This window comes from Hevea brasiliensis, chromosome 1 (genome assembly GCF_030052815.1).
Source record: "Hevea brasiliensis isolate MT/VB/25A 57/8 chromosome 1, ASM3005281v1, whole genome shotgun sequence".
Classification (NCBI taxonomy): domain Eukaryota; kingdom Viridiplantae; phylum Streptophyta; class Magnoliopsida; order Malpighiales; family Euphorbiaceae; genus Hevea; species Hevea brasiliensis.
Genome location: NC_079493.1, coordinates 120658617 through 120671597, shown reverse-complemented (window position 1 = coordinate 120671597; position 12981 = coordinate 120658617). Strand labels below are relative to the sequence as shown.

The window sequence follows — 12981 nt, the reverse complement described above, 5'->3', positions numbered from 1 at the left end:
CATGGCGTTGGATTGGGAAACAGAACTCCATCGGACGGGGAGCTCTCATAAGTCTCAGCGAAGGGAGCTCACGCACAAATGGCGGAACGCGGAGAGAGATGACTTCTAACGCGTAATTTCTGTGTACTTATTTTGTGTTTTTCTTTTGTCGCGTATAGCGTTGGGGTTGTGAAATGTTATGCTTCGTCTGGCAGTCGCAGACAAATAAGACTTCATGCGCCCTTGCCTTTTTATTATTATTATTATTATTATTATTTTTTTAAACTGCAACTTGCATTACAATTGGCGTTCAAGGCAAAACAAAGACCATAAGAGATTCTGCCATAAAAAAACAACCAATATATACAGGAAGTCTTATTTGTGGACAAAAAATTCCTAACAACCCATTTTCTACATTAAGAAATCTTACTCAGGGGAAGTCAGGCACCGACCGTAGACTTCACTACTTGATCACAAGAAACAGCCAAGATCAGAGCTCATTTATCTGATTCAAATTCAACTGACTGAGCTCCCTTTTGAGCTAAAATTGTCTCTCTCTACTCTTGGAAAAGCTACTGCTTCGCCACACCACACATTTAATAATTATCATCACATATATAAACTATCAATCACATTTATTGGGGGGACTACCTTATTAATTTCACTATCAATCACATTTATTGGGGGGACTACCTTATTAATTTCACTACAATAATTATTGTAAGCATCACTGTAAGTTTTATTAATTTGTATTTAGCAAAAAAATAATTTTTATTTTAATAAAATAAAATTTCTAAAAATGTGTTTTATTTAGTTATTAAAGACCTGATTGATACCTTATTGACTTCTAATAATTAGGTCAATTCATTTGATAAAATTGAAATACTAGCAATTTTTAAGTGTTGAAATGTTGAATAGTTGTTGATTTTAAAAGCTCCACACTGAAAATTTTTCTTATTAGTGAGTACCTGTTTTGATTTTATTTTTACTTTTTTATTTAATTTATATTTTTAAAAATTTTTTCATAATAAAAAAGAGCTTTTCAAATTAATTTTTATAAAATATAATTATTTATAAAAATCAAAGAGTAATAAATAAATACTATAATATTTTAAGTATTGGATGGAATAATTGCATTATTTATATATATTCACAGGCAAAAATTATTTATTATAAATATATACAAACAAAGTTAAAAATATTTTATTATTGTTATTATTCTATACTTATTTTTTTTATAACAAATTAAAGAAAAATTAACAAAATTAACATAAAATAATTTAACTTTTAGTTTACCTATTTTCTATTAATATAAAATTAATATTAAAAATGTAGTAAAAAAAATTAAATTACAATCCGGACAACACGCAGGTGTAAGAAGAGAAAAATAGAGTTAAAAACTTAAAATTAATAGAAAAAAATATTAATGCAGGTAGAAAAATAAATTAATAATATAATATAATTTTTTATTTAAATTTAATTTATATAAATTTAAAATATAAAATATATTATAAAATTTATTTATTAAATATATAAATTTTATATATTTATGTCTTAAATTTATAATATATTAACTCTATGTAATAATTTCCTTATAATATAAATATGGTTAATAACTCCACTATATACAACGCCACCATAGGACATGGTCTATATATTATAAAATATGGACTTTCGGATAACGCTCAAGTCTCATTCATCGGAGATAAACAAAATATTTAAAGATGCAAAGTGTGTAAGAGACTTTGATATGTTCAAATTGCACATTTATTTTCTATCATTCACATCTCCCAACTACCTACTAATAGATTAATTAATTATATTTATTTTGAAGAATAATTATATATTTTTTATTATTATTTATTAATTAACATTTTATCACGATTTAATTTTAAAATTAGATCATCACTAAAATTTGATAAGACTTAAAATTACTAAGGCCTTATTTAATTTTCTCGATAAGGAGGCATTTTATCATATGGAGATAATTGATAATGAACTGCAATTTCCTAATTAAGTATAATATAATTTATTAGTTTATATTTTTAATTTGTTATATTTTAAATTATATTATGTATATTATTATTTTTTTGTAATTTAATAACAAATTTACTTTTTAAAAAATTAATTTAAATATCAAACATATTTATATTATACTTTTAAGAGGTAAAATAGTTTTAACCAAATGAGAACTAAAATCTATAATAAGCTTTTATCAAAGAATATAACTCGATTATCGTGAAAAATATTATTAATTTCATAATACAACAAATACATAATTGAAATTAAATATTCCTAAATTCTCAAAAAAACACAAATAGGGATGATAAAGTATAAGTTCCAAATATTCCACTACAATGAACAACAGAATTAACCTTTATTCCAATACAATTGGCGATTTAACCTTTATTCCAATACAATTGACGATAGAACCAAACTTTTACATAAACATTAGACAAATAAATAAGTCATTAATTATATTCTACAGGCAAAAAAGCCAGCCATAAATACATATCAATTCCATAAAAATATCAAACTTATATATGTTCATTTATTATTATTATTATTATGACACTTTCTAGAAATTGTTTCTCCGATTTAAACTTTCAATTTTCAATTCCATTTTCTTTTTCATTTATTTATATATATACACATATATTCCTTTTCAGTTTTTAGTCTTCAAGGATTTTTTTTTATTTAGACTAAATTTATTTTTTCACCGTCGGAACTAAATTAATAAATTTGCAGAGTTTTGGATTTTTGTTGATCTATTCGAGGAACTTTCCCAGAAGAAAAAAATGTAATAGAATTGTCAACTTATACAACGTGGCTTCCAGCCTCTTTCTCTCCCCTCTCAATCCTGCACGCCTCTACTCTCCAGGATATTAAGACCTGAGAGCTAAACAAGTCCACTGTCCAGCCTCTCTCTCTCTCTCTCTCTCTCTCTCTCTCTCCCTCTAATAACTCTAACAGCATAATCGCAAGAAACATCGCTGGTTGCAATATTGCCACATGCTTATATTGTAGTGGTCGTTGATTAGAGAAACTCTAAATTTATTGATGAATATTGACGACGACATGATGCCCAGTACTGAGTCATATAGCCCAACATCCACCGGAGGTTTTTTTTTTTTTTTTTTTTTTGGCATATATACATTTTATAATGATAAAACTTGCTCTTTCACATGTTTCTTTTCTCCTTTGAGACGGGTTATAACTTTTTCAGTTGGTGGATCTATGTTCACAGAAACGTACTCAGTGTCTCCACCACAGCAAATGGATCTGACTGACTCTAGCTCAGCTGAGGATTTTCAAGTATATGAACCCAGGATATTTACATTTGAAGAACTAGCAATTGCAACTCGTCATTTCTCCAACAAGGAACTCCTTGGCATTGGTGATTTTGGTGATGTCTATAAGGGATACCTTCCAAGTGGTGAGGTCATTGCTATTAAGAAACTTAAATATAAGCAGGGAGGACAACAGGAAGAAGAATTCAAGAATCAGATTAAGGACTTTGGCTTTGTGTCTCACCCAAATCTTGTTAAGCTGGTTGGCTACTGCGGTGAAGAAGCAGATAGATTGCTTGTTTCAGAGTTTGTTCCCAACAAATCTTTGAGATTTCATCTAAGCGGTGAGTCCTTTCTGTGCCCTGAGATACAAATACATACGAACCCCTCTACACATAATTTGGATTATAAGTATTTGATTGTGATCTTACGAATGATAAATGGCATCAGATGCAAAGCAAAGATCAAATTTGAAGTGGTCAAAAAGAATGCAAATTGCCATAGACTCTGCGAAAGGTTTGGCATATCTACATGAAAAATGTGAGTGATCTATATCAATCAAGGTTTGCTCTATATGCTCTTTTACCAATTGAGGCTTTATCTATTTTCATTTTTTTTATTTATTTCTGTTTTAATGTTGTTATTCTACTTAAGATTCTACTTTCTTCATACATGTAAATTTAGGTAATCCTAAAATCATCCATCAAGACATCAAGTCAGATAACATTCTTCTAGATAATGACTTTAAACCAAAGGTATGATATTTTTTATTATATATTGAGAAAGGATGATTTAATAATAAATATAAATGCATATAAGGATTGATAATCTTACTATATGTTTAGGCATTCAAAATATATATAATATATTCTTACACATATCTCTATGCATTCTTTCTTGATGCATTCTTTCTTGATTCGCTTTTTTAATTTGTTTCTTTAAAATAACCTTTTATTTTTTAGTATAAATTTCAAAATATTAAAGTTTAGGATTTTTAATTTTAGATTTCAAAATTGTAATTTGAGATTTTGTGATTTAAAGTTTATTTGTGGATGCAAAATTTTAATTTATCGATGTTTAATTGCCAAATATAGTTAAAATATCATTTAAAAAGATAATAAATAGCAACATCCAGAATTAGTACAAAGATAGGAAAATATTAAACGTTTTTGTAGGGAAGCTCATAATTTAATAATAAAACAAGCACAATAAATACTTAGGGTACCTTCAACAGCATCCTTTAAAATAGGAAGAACTTAGTTAGATTTATCACCATGTAGTACTACTTAATTATTGTTTTATGAGTCACAATATATTAATCTACTAATTTACTTAACATGGATCATTTTTGTTTCAGGTTGCAGATTTTGGGCTCGCTAAATTCTTTTCAGAAATTGATATCAGACAAATCCCCGTTGCTAAAAAAGAAGCTAGCATGTAAGATATTTTATATTTTTTTTTACTTGCTGATTATAATTACATGGTTATTATTTTGTTTTATGCTTCTACAAAATATATATAAGAGAAGGCTAATTTATGGCTAGGAAGATTTTCTTTATTTTTTTAAGAAAAAAAAAAATCATAATGTGCTGATTCTTCCCTATATTTTTGAACTTGCAGTTATAAAGATTCAGAAAATTCTCATTTTGATGAAAGTTCAGATGTTTATTCCTTTGGTGTTTTGCTACTAGAGCTTATTAGTGGAAGAAAAATTTATGAAGGCCATATTAGTATTGTGAATTGGGTAAGACACTAAATTTCTATATTTTCTTTTGATAATAAATAAATGATAAATCATGAAAGATGCATGTGATGTCTTGAGCTAAGGTATTGTCTTAAACAATGGATATTAATAAAAATATTGAGCTGTGATAAGAGATTTTGTATTTCGACCCATAATGTTTCAATCGAGAATTAGACACCCACTTTTAAACTTTTTTTTTTATATATTTGAACTGAAATGTAAATTTCATTAAATTTAGGAGAAGTACAGAAGGTTGGCTATGAAGCCCAAACAAACAAAAACAACTGAAGCCTAAATTCTAGTAAAGAAATAATGGTTCAAATTATTACTCAATCTGAAAAAAAAAAAATTGTTTTTTATTTTATTATATCATGTGTATCTTAAATTTGTGTCTGTCACAACAATAACAAACCTGATAATATTCAGGCAAGGCCTCTAATGATCAACGGGGATTCAGTTAATGTTAATTATAATAGTCTTGTTGATTCTACATTGGAAGGAGACTACAATAAAAGTGAAATGGAACGAGTAATTTATTGTGCTGCTGCTAGTGTATATAGTAAATTCTCAAGGTATCGGCCAACAATGGAACAGGTATGAATTCACACATCAGACTTTATTAAATCATGTATTAATTGTCTTTTAAAGTAATCAAAATTTGAGAATTTGAGAAAACATATGATAAATTCATTTGCCTGTTTTATAACTGCTATGCAATGCAGATGGTTAGAACTCTCGAAGGAAAAATGACTCATAAGAAATTATGGGTTGTTGAAGGTAACTATTCATATGATAATCATATATGATTTGTCTTTGTTGTGATGTTAATTCATTTAAGAAATTTAAAAGTTTTATTATTTACAAAATATTCTGTGTTCACAGAAACGCAATCATCTAAGGATTATGAAGCATATGAACTGAGGACATTTACATTTCCAGAACTAGCAAATGCAACTGGTCATTTCACCAACGCCAGACTCCTTGGTGGTGGTGGTTTTGGTACTGTCTATAGGGGATCCCTTTCAAGAGATATAGACGTAGCTATTAAGAAACTTAATTTTGAGCTTGATGGACAGCAGAAAGAAGAATTTGAGAAGGAGGTTAATGCCGTTGGCATTGTGCGTCACAGAAATCTTGTTAAGCTGGTTGGCTACTGCAGTGAAAAATTCGACAGATTGCTTGTTTTAGAGTTTGTTCCCAACAAATCCTTGAGATCTCATCTAAACGGTGAGTCCTTAACTTTAATCTGCACTCAAAACACATAAATTCAAGAATTCGATAGATTACTGCAGTCAAGAATTTGGATTGTTAAATATGATATTGTGATCTTATAAATGCTATATGGCAATGTAGATGAAGAGCGAAGATCAAATTTGAAGTGGTCAGAAAGAATGAAAATTGCCATAGGTTCTGCAAAAGGGTTGGCTTATCTGCATGAAGAATGTGAGTATTAGGCTTTTAATTATTGATGCTTAATTCTTTTCATTTTCTTTTTCACTTTTGTGCTTTAATTTTATTTTCTTATTAAATTTTTTTTCACTCTCTTCCTTATTTGTAGGTAATTCTAAAATCATCCACCGAGATATCAAAGCAGAAAATATACTTCTTGATAATAATTATAAACCAAAGGTTGAGTAATTTGACTATATAAAAGCTTTTCGTCCATATGAATATTGAGAATCCTATCTCCCTTTATTTTGCATAAAAAAAATATATATATATATATATATATATATACACCAAACGTTTTTCCTAAGTTTTATATTTATGAAGATTGTCATAGTATGCCTCCATCGTTTTCTTATTAACAAGAAACAGAGAAGGTCCTGTGTTCCTTTCTTGTGTGTTATTTCAAGAAAATTTTCAAGACAATATGTTATCATATTGAAACCTGAGTTAAATACTGAAATTTTCTTTTCTTTTTTTTTTAAATATTCTTTGCATGTTTGGTTGTCTTCACTATACTGAATCTATTAATTTACATAATGTCCATTACTTTTGTGTGAGATAATACAAAGGTTAAGTATATAGAATCCCATATAAATCCAAAATAAATTAGCACACTCTACTATTTTGTTCAGATTGCGGATTTTGGACTTGCCAAGTTTTTTCCAGAAACGAATAGTGTCACTCACATCAGCTCTCGTTGGAAGGGAACCAATGTGTAAGAAATTTGATGATTTTTGTTTTAGTTGATTGAGCTTTAGTTGAGATATGGCTTTAGGAATAGTTTTAAACCGAGTTATAGTTAATTAATTTTTTCCTTGCTAAGAATAATCACAATATTGCTATTACTTAGTTTACTTCTGCAGAATAGTTAAAAAAAAAAAAGTGAAATTAAAAACAAAAAGAAAATTCTAATTTTTGTATAACAATGATTTTGGAAAATTTTTTTAACTTTTATTTTATGTACAAATTGCAGTTATGCAGATCCAGAAAATTATTATCCTCAAAAGGGTGAAAATATTCTTCAAAAAATTTCTGAAAAGTCAGATGTTTATTCCTTCGGTGTTGTGCTTCTAGAACTTATTACTGGGAGAAAAATTTTCGATGAACATCAAGTTGATATTGTCAATTGGGTGAGATATTTCTCTATAATGGTATAAAGACATATAATATTTTACTTGACCAAATATATTCTAGTATTGGCTTTTAAACAATTAAAAAACCAAATCAATCATATGAAAGTTGTATAATACATACTTGTATTATTCAGGCAAAGCCTTTGATGATCAAAGGAGATTCAGTTGAAATTGAATATAGTTGTCTTGTTGATTCCCTATTGAGAAGAGACTACATAAAAAGTGAAATGGAATTAATGATTTATTGCGCAGCTGCCAGCTTATATAGACCTTCTAAACTTCGACCAAGAATGAAACAGGTATAAATTTACATGTCAAATTTTACTCGCTGCAAATTGTCTTTAATTCAAAGCATTTAAAATTTGAGAATTTGAGAAATTACACAGCAAATGTATACCTTATAATTCCAACTGCTATGCAATGCAGATAGTTGAAGCTCTTGAAGGAAAAATACCTTGTAATGAATTATGGGTTGCAGAAGGTAACATTTCCCCACAAAAAATGATATTTACGAAGTTTAATTCTTAAAAATCTGTTATTATTATTATTTTTGTTTTTTGCAATGAAAACATTTTATTTTTTAATTCTTGGAGAAGGGCTTTTCTTGGAGGGCATTTTGTTTTTTTATCAGTGCTGTGTATTTCTAAAATTCAAATACATACGAATGAAGCTTAAGAGATTAAAAAAAAAAAAAAAAAAAAAAAAACTAGGACTAAGTGGTATTACATCAAAATTATAGGACAAAGTAGCCTTGATTAGAACTCGAATTTGATATCTCATAATTTTATACAGTGAAATAGAGTTAAAACTCACTAAGTGCAGCTCCGTGGTTTTCTTTTTGTTTGATTCGTTGGTGATCTCATAATTTTCCCCTTTTCTTCCCAAATCCAGATATTAACTACATAGCCGGAAAGCCATATAAACCGGAAATGATGAAGCGTCCTTCGTTGCTGAAGAAATTTGATTTTGGTGATCTAGCAACGGCGGCTGGAAGTTTCTCTGGAGCCCACCTTCTTCGACAGCATGATTTGTGTCCAGTCTATGAGGGAGTGCTTCCAAATAGTGATCAAAGGGTGGCAATTAAGAGACTTAGATACGAGCTCTCTCAACAGCAAAAAGATGAATTCAAGAAGGAGATTATGGCCATTAGCAATGTTTATCATCGAAATATTGTTAATCTAATTGGATACTGCAGTGACGATGATGACAATAGACTGCTTGTTTTTGAGTTCGTTCCCAACAATTCCTTGAAATTTCATTTACATGGTGAGACAATCCCACAAACATCCTTCTACTTATTTATATATTTCTTGCTTACCTTTCTAATTTGAGACTTCTAAAATGTTATTATCCAAATTTTATGGTGGTCTAAAAGATATTAATAATACTGCAGAAAGTGGGAGTTCCACAATAAACTGGTCAAATAGAATGAAAATCGCCATAGGCTCAGCGAAAGGATTAAAATATATGCATGAAGACAGTGAGTATACCTTATATGGAAGCTTATATCTTGTTTACTAAGCCTTAATTTATTCCTCATTTATTTTATTTTACTTTTTTTTTTTTTAGGTATTGATTCGTTTTCAAAATTAAAATGCTGGTGTTGATTTCCCTTCCTTTTGTGATGTATTTATTTGCAGGTGGACACAAAATTTTACATTTGTATGTTAAGTCAGATAATATTCTTCTTAATGATAAATTTATACCAAAGGTAGGTAATATTATTGATTAAACGTTTTCAAAGTGATCCTTTTTCATATATTTAGGCATGTAGTTTTTTGGTGTATAATATGGGGATTCGAAACCTGAACCTCTTAGGTTGTTATAAGGGTACCATGCTGTCTGAATTTGCTAAATTTTGTTTTATAATCGTCTTTAGTTTATTGATGATTTTCTTCTTTTGAAGGACTGAAATTTTCGCAACTTATAACTATATTGTAGTAGTGAGATGTCTAAAATTGTGTGATCAATTATAAATCAGAATATTAAACTAAAGAAGTAACTTTATTCTGTTTGTGTGTGATACTAAACTACAAAATGCAATAAATCTAAGTGAAACATTTGTGTTTAGCTTGCAGAGTTTGGAAGTGCCAAGATTTTCCCGGATTCTTTAACTCATCTCTCTATCAGCCAAATCATGATAAATTCTGGGTACATAATTTTTTTAAAAAATTTTTTTTTTGTGCATGAGAAAAATTATATTGCAGCTATGAGATGGACTTTTGGCATCTTGTTAGGAATAGAAAAAGAAAGACAAGAATCTTAGCATATATATATTTCCACTAGGAATAGAAAAATTATGGAGTTTTGGAACTATATTTCTTGAGCAAATTGTTGCTTGTATCTGGTTCATTATGGACTTAAAATACAAACATATGGAATCTATGTATTTAATAAATGAGTTTCACCATATATTTTGTATCTTGAGTTCAGAGTGAATCAAGTTTAGGTAAGAAAAATCCTATTTCTTTTAACTGTTTTTCTCATATCTCATGCACTTTCCAACTCTAACTGCAGTTACATGGCTCCTGAATATCAAACTACCAACAAGCTTACTGATAAGCTTGACATTTATTCCTTTGGTGTAATTCTTTTGGAGTTGATTACCGGGAAACAACCTGTTGGTCATTTCAGTGGGCACACTAACATGGTTAAATGGGTACGTAGTTGTTTCTCAACTAATCTAAGTCTAAAATCGCAATCTACGTAAGAATATTGGTCATAAGAAAAATTCAACCTATTTCCGTTTGACAAATCATTTTTTATTCATTTTTTTTTTATCACTTTGACGAAAAGAAGAGCTCTGTTTAGAGCTCAACTAGTATAACAATCCTTTAATTTCATGTATTAATATTTAGGCTAAGCCCATGCTCTCAAAAAGTTTGTTCGAAGGCAAGGACATGTCCAATTTTGTCGATGAGGAATTACAGGGGTACTATGACCCTCAACAAATGGATCAAATGGTTGCTTGTGTTTTAGCTTGTGTACATGATGATCCACAACGTAGGCCACCAATGAGTCGGGTAATTCCACAACAAGCTCGATATATTCTATTACTTTATCTTTCTTCTATCAATCTGATTAATTTGGAGTACTAAATACATAATAAAGTACCCTTTTTTCCATGTTTGTGCAAAGCAGATACTTGAAGTTCTGGAAGGACGTAAAAGTCTGGAAGAAACAATCATGTTTCTGAATCTGAACAACAGATGACTTAGTTCGATGGGAATAATCCAGCAAACTAGCCTTCATTCCGGTTATTCATTTTCTTTAAAAATTAAAACTTGCTTGTGTGACGTTAAAAATTTAATAGGAAGGTTGTGGTTGCACAAGTTACACTTTGAGCTTCTTATCAAAATTTTCATTTAAGACTTTAAGAATAAGATTTGGATTTTTTTTTTTTTTGAGTTATAACTATTGATTTCAGATAGGGCTATAAACCAATCGAGCCGAGCTGAGTTGAACTTTAAAGAGCTCAGGTTTAATTTGTCAAAAATTTTTTGGAGCACGAGCTTAAGTGACATGTCATAGTTGATCATATATTTTAGTTAATTGATATTTTAATTGAGTAAATATTGAATCAGTTAATTATGTGCAATGTCACATTGATCATATATACTTTTAGTTAATTGTGACAATTATCATTTAAATGACTCAATTTAATATAATTTTAATTAATTAAATTAATTGAGTATTTAACATGTCACATTGATAATATATTTTAGTTAGTTAAGTTTTTAATTGAGTTAATTAAATTTATTTAAAATTATAACATTAATTAATTATTTATTATTATATTACATTAATTTATTTAATTTAATTGAATCAATGTAATCAGTTTAAATTCAAATTATCATTCGTAAGTAATATGTATTGTACAGTTAAATTAAAATATATTATTTATTTTTATTTTTATTTTTAAATATTTTTAAATTTAGATAAATAATTTTTTAAATATAAAAACTTAATTAAAAAAAAAAACGTAACAAGAGTAAGAAATTTTATTTTCTATGATTAAACAAATACGCGATGCATGTGACTACTCTTACCAGGAAGAGGGAAAAAAAAAAAAAAAAAGAAGTTATTTTCTAAAATGAGAGTTGTAATTTATATTGAAACTTGTAACTACAATAAAATTATGATATAATTTGAAATTCAAAGTTTAAACTCCTATATTTTCTAATAAAAATAGTTTAAAAGACATTTTAATAAAATGACTTAATTTTTATTCATGAAATGACTTTATTATCACCATTGATTTACATTAAATATGGATCAAGTTAATCTCTAGATGACATACTATTAATAATTAGCCCCTTGCTTTACATTAATAAATCTTACTTATGAGAAGTTAGGCACCTACCTTAGACTTGTCTACTTGAGACTTGATGACAAGAAACGGGCTTGATTAATGTTACATGGTGGTTATTTTGTCCTTTAATATTTTTGTATGGCAATTAAATAAGTAATAAAATCACCTAAATTATATTATTTTTATTCATTTTAATCTGTTACTTTTTAAAAATTATTTTGTCTAAAATTATTTATCATTTTGATATGATTAAAGTGCATTATTATTTTTAAAATTTTACCTTTATGTCTATTAAGAATAATAATTATTTCTACAATTTTTTATCACCCATCTTATCACTTTTCTCTTATTTAGGTAAAATAAAAGGTAATTTAGTAGAGATTAAGGTAAAATTGAAAAAAAAATTAATACTTTTTAATCTTTTTAAAATGACAAATAATTTTAAAAAAGTTTTAAAAAAGGACAGATAAAAGAAGATAGAGGGACTATGTTTTCATTAAATATGTTTATTTATTATTAATATGTCCATAAATAATAGTCATATTTAACTTTTTATTTTGTCTAAAATTATCTATCACATTTAGAAGATCAAGGAGAATTAAGTATTTCTTTTCAATTTTACACTTTATCTCTATAAATTATTAGTGGAGAGAGAAAATAATATTAAAGTAATTATTCAATTTAGATAAATGGTAATATGTAAATTATTAGTTTTTTTTTTTTTTATGAAAATGAGTTATCCAATCATTTTCTTAATCTTTATAAAAATTTTAAATATGGCTATTATTTATGGATAGAGGGAGTATTTTTTATGTGATATTGCACATTCACATTTATAAGTAATATTGATAATTTCAATATTAGTAATAAATAAAAATATTTAATAAATTTTAATAAGTGTAGTGTTGCACTCATTAGAAAAATTGATAAATATAATCACAATCCACAAAATGATATTTTAATTAACTATTAGAGATCCGTAGATAGCTTTTTAGTCTTTAATAATTACTTTATTGTCTACTTTTATCTATCGTTTAAGATTTTTGCACAATAATTAAGAAGTAATTAATCATC

General features: G+C 27.6%; 1 protein-coding gene across 7 annotated transcripts; it reads left to right on the top strand.

The window, feature by feature from the left end:
* The first annotated feature begins 2893 nt into the window (after window positions 1-2893).
* Window positions 2894-10996, top strand: LOC110667143 (U-box domain-containing protein 35-like). 7 transcript variants are annotated; one of them, XM_058149571.1, is made up of 22 exons: window positions 2910-3100; window positions 3206-3613; window positions 3720-3809; window positions 3954-4024; window positions 4627-4706; window positions 4890-5013; window positions 5440-5607; window positions 5736-5790; window positions 5896-6240; window positions 6367-6456; window positions 6572-6642; window positions 7095-7177; window positions 7436-7592; window positions 7730-7894; window positions 8022-8076; window positions 8487-8861; window positions 8989-9075; window positions 9236-9306; window positions 9667-9746; window positions 10113-10254; window positions 10454-10618; window positions 10737-10996. In XM_058149571.1, exons 1-22 carry the CDS (start codon window positions 3040-3042, stop codon window positions 10806-10808), a joined length of 3015 nt encoding a protein of 1004 aa, XP_058005554.1. In that variant the 5' UTR covers window positions 2910-3039; the 3' UTR covers window positions 10809-10996. The 7 variants fall into 7 exon arrangements, 5 of the variants coding, with proteins under 5 accessions (XP_058005562.1, XP_058005554.1, XP_058005556.1 ...); XM_058149573.1 differs by having other exon boundaries at window positions 2911-3100; window positions 3227-3613; XM_058149576.1 differs by lacking the exon at window positions 5440-5607 and having other exon boundaries at window positions 2911-3100.
* Window positions 10997-12981: the final 1985 nt, after the last annotated feature.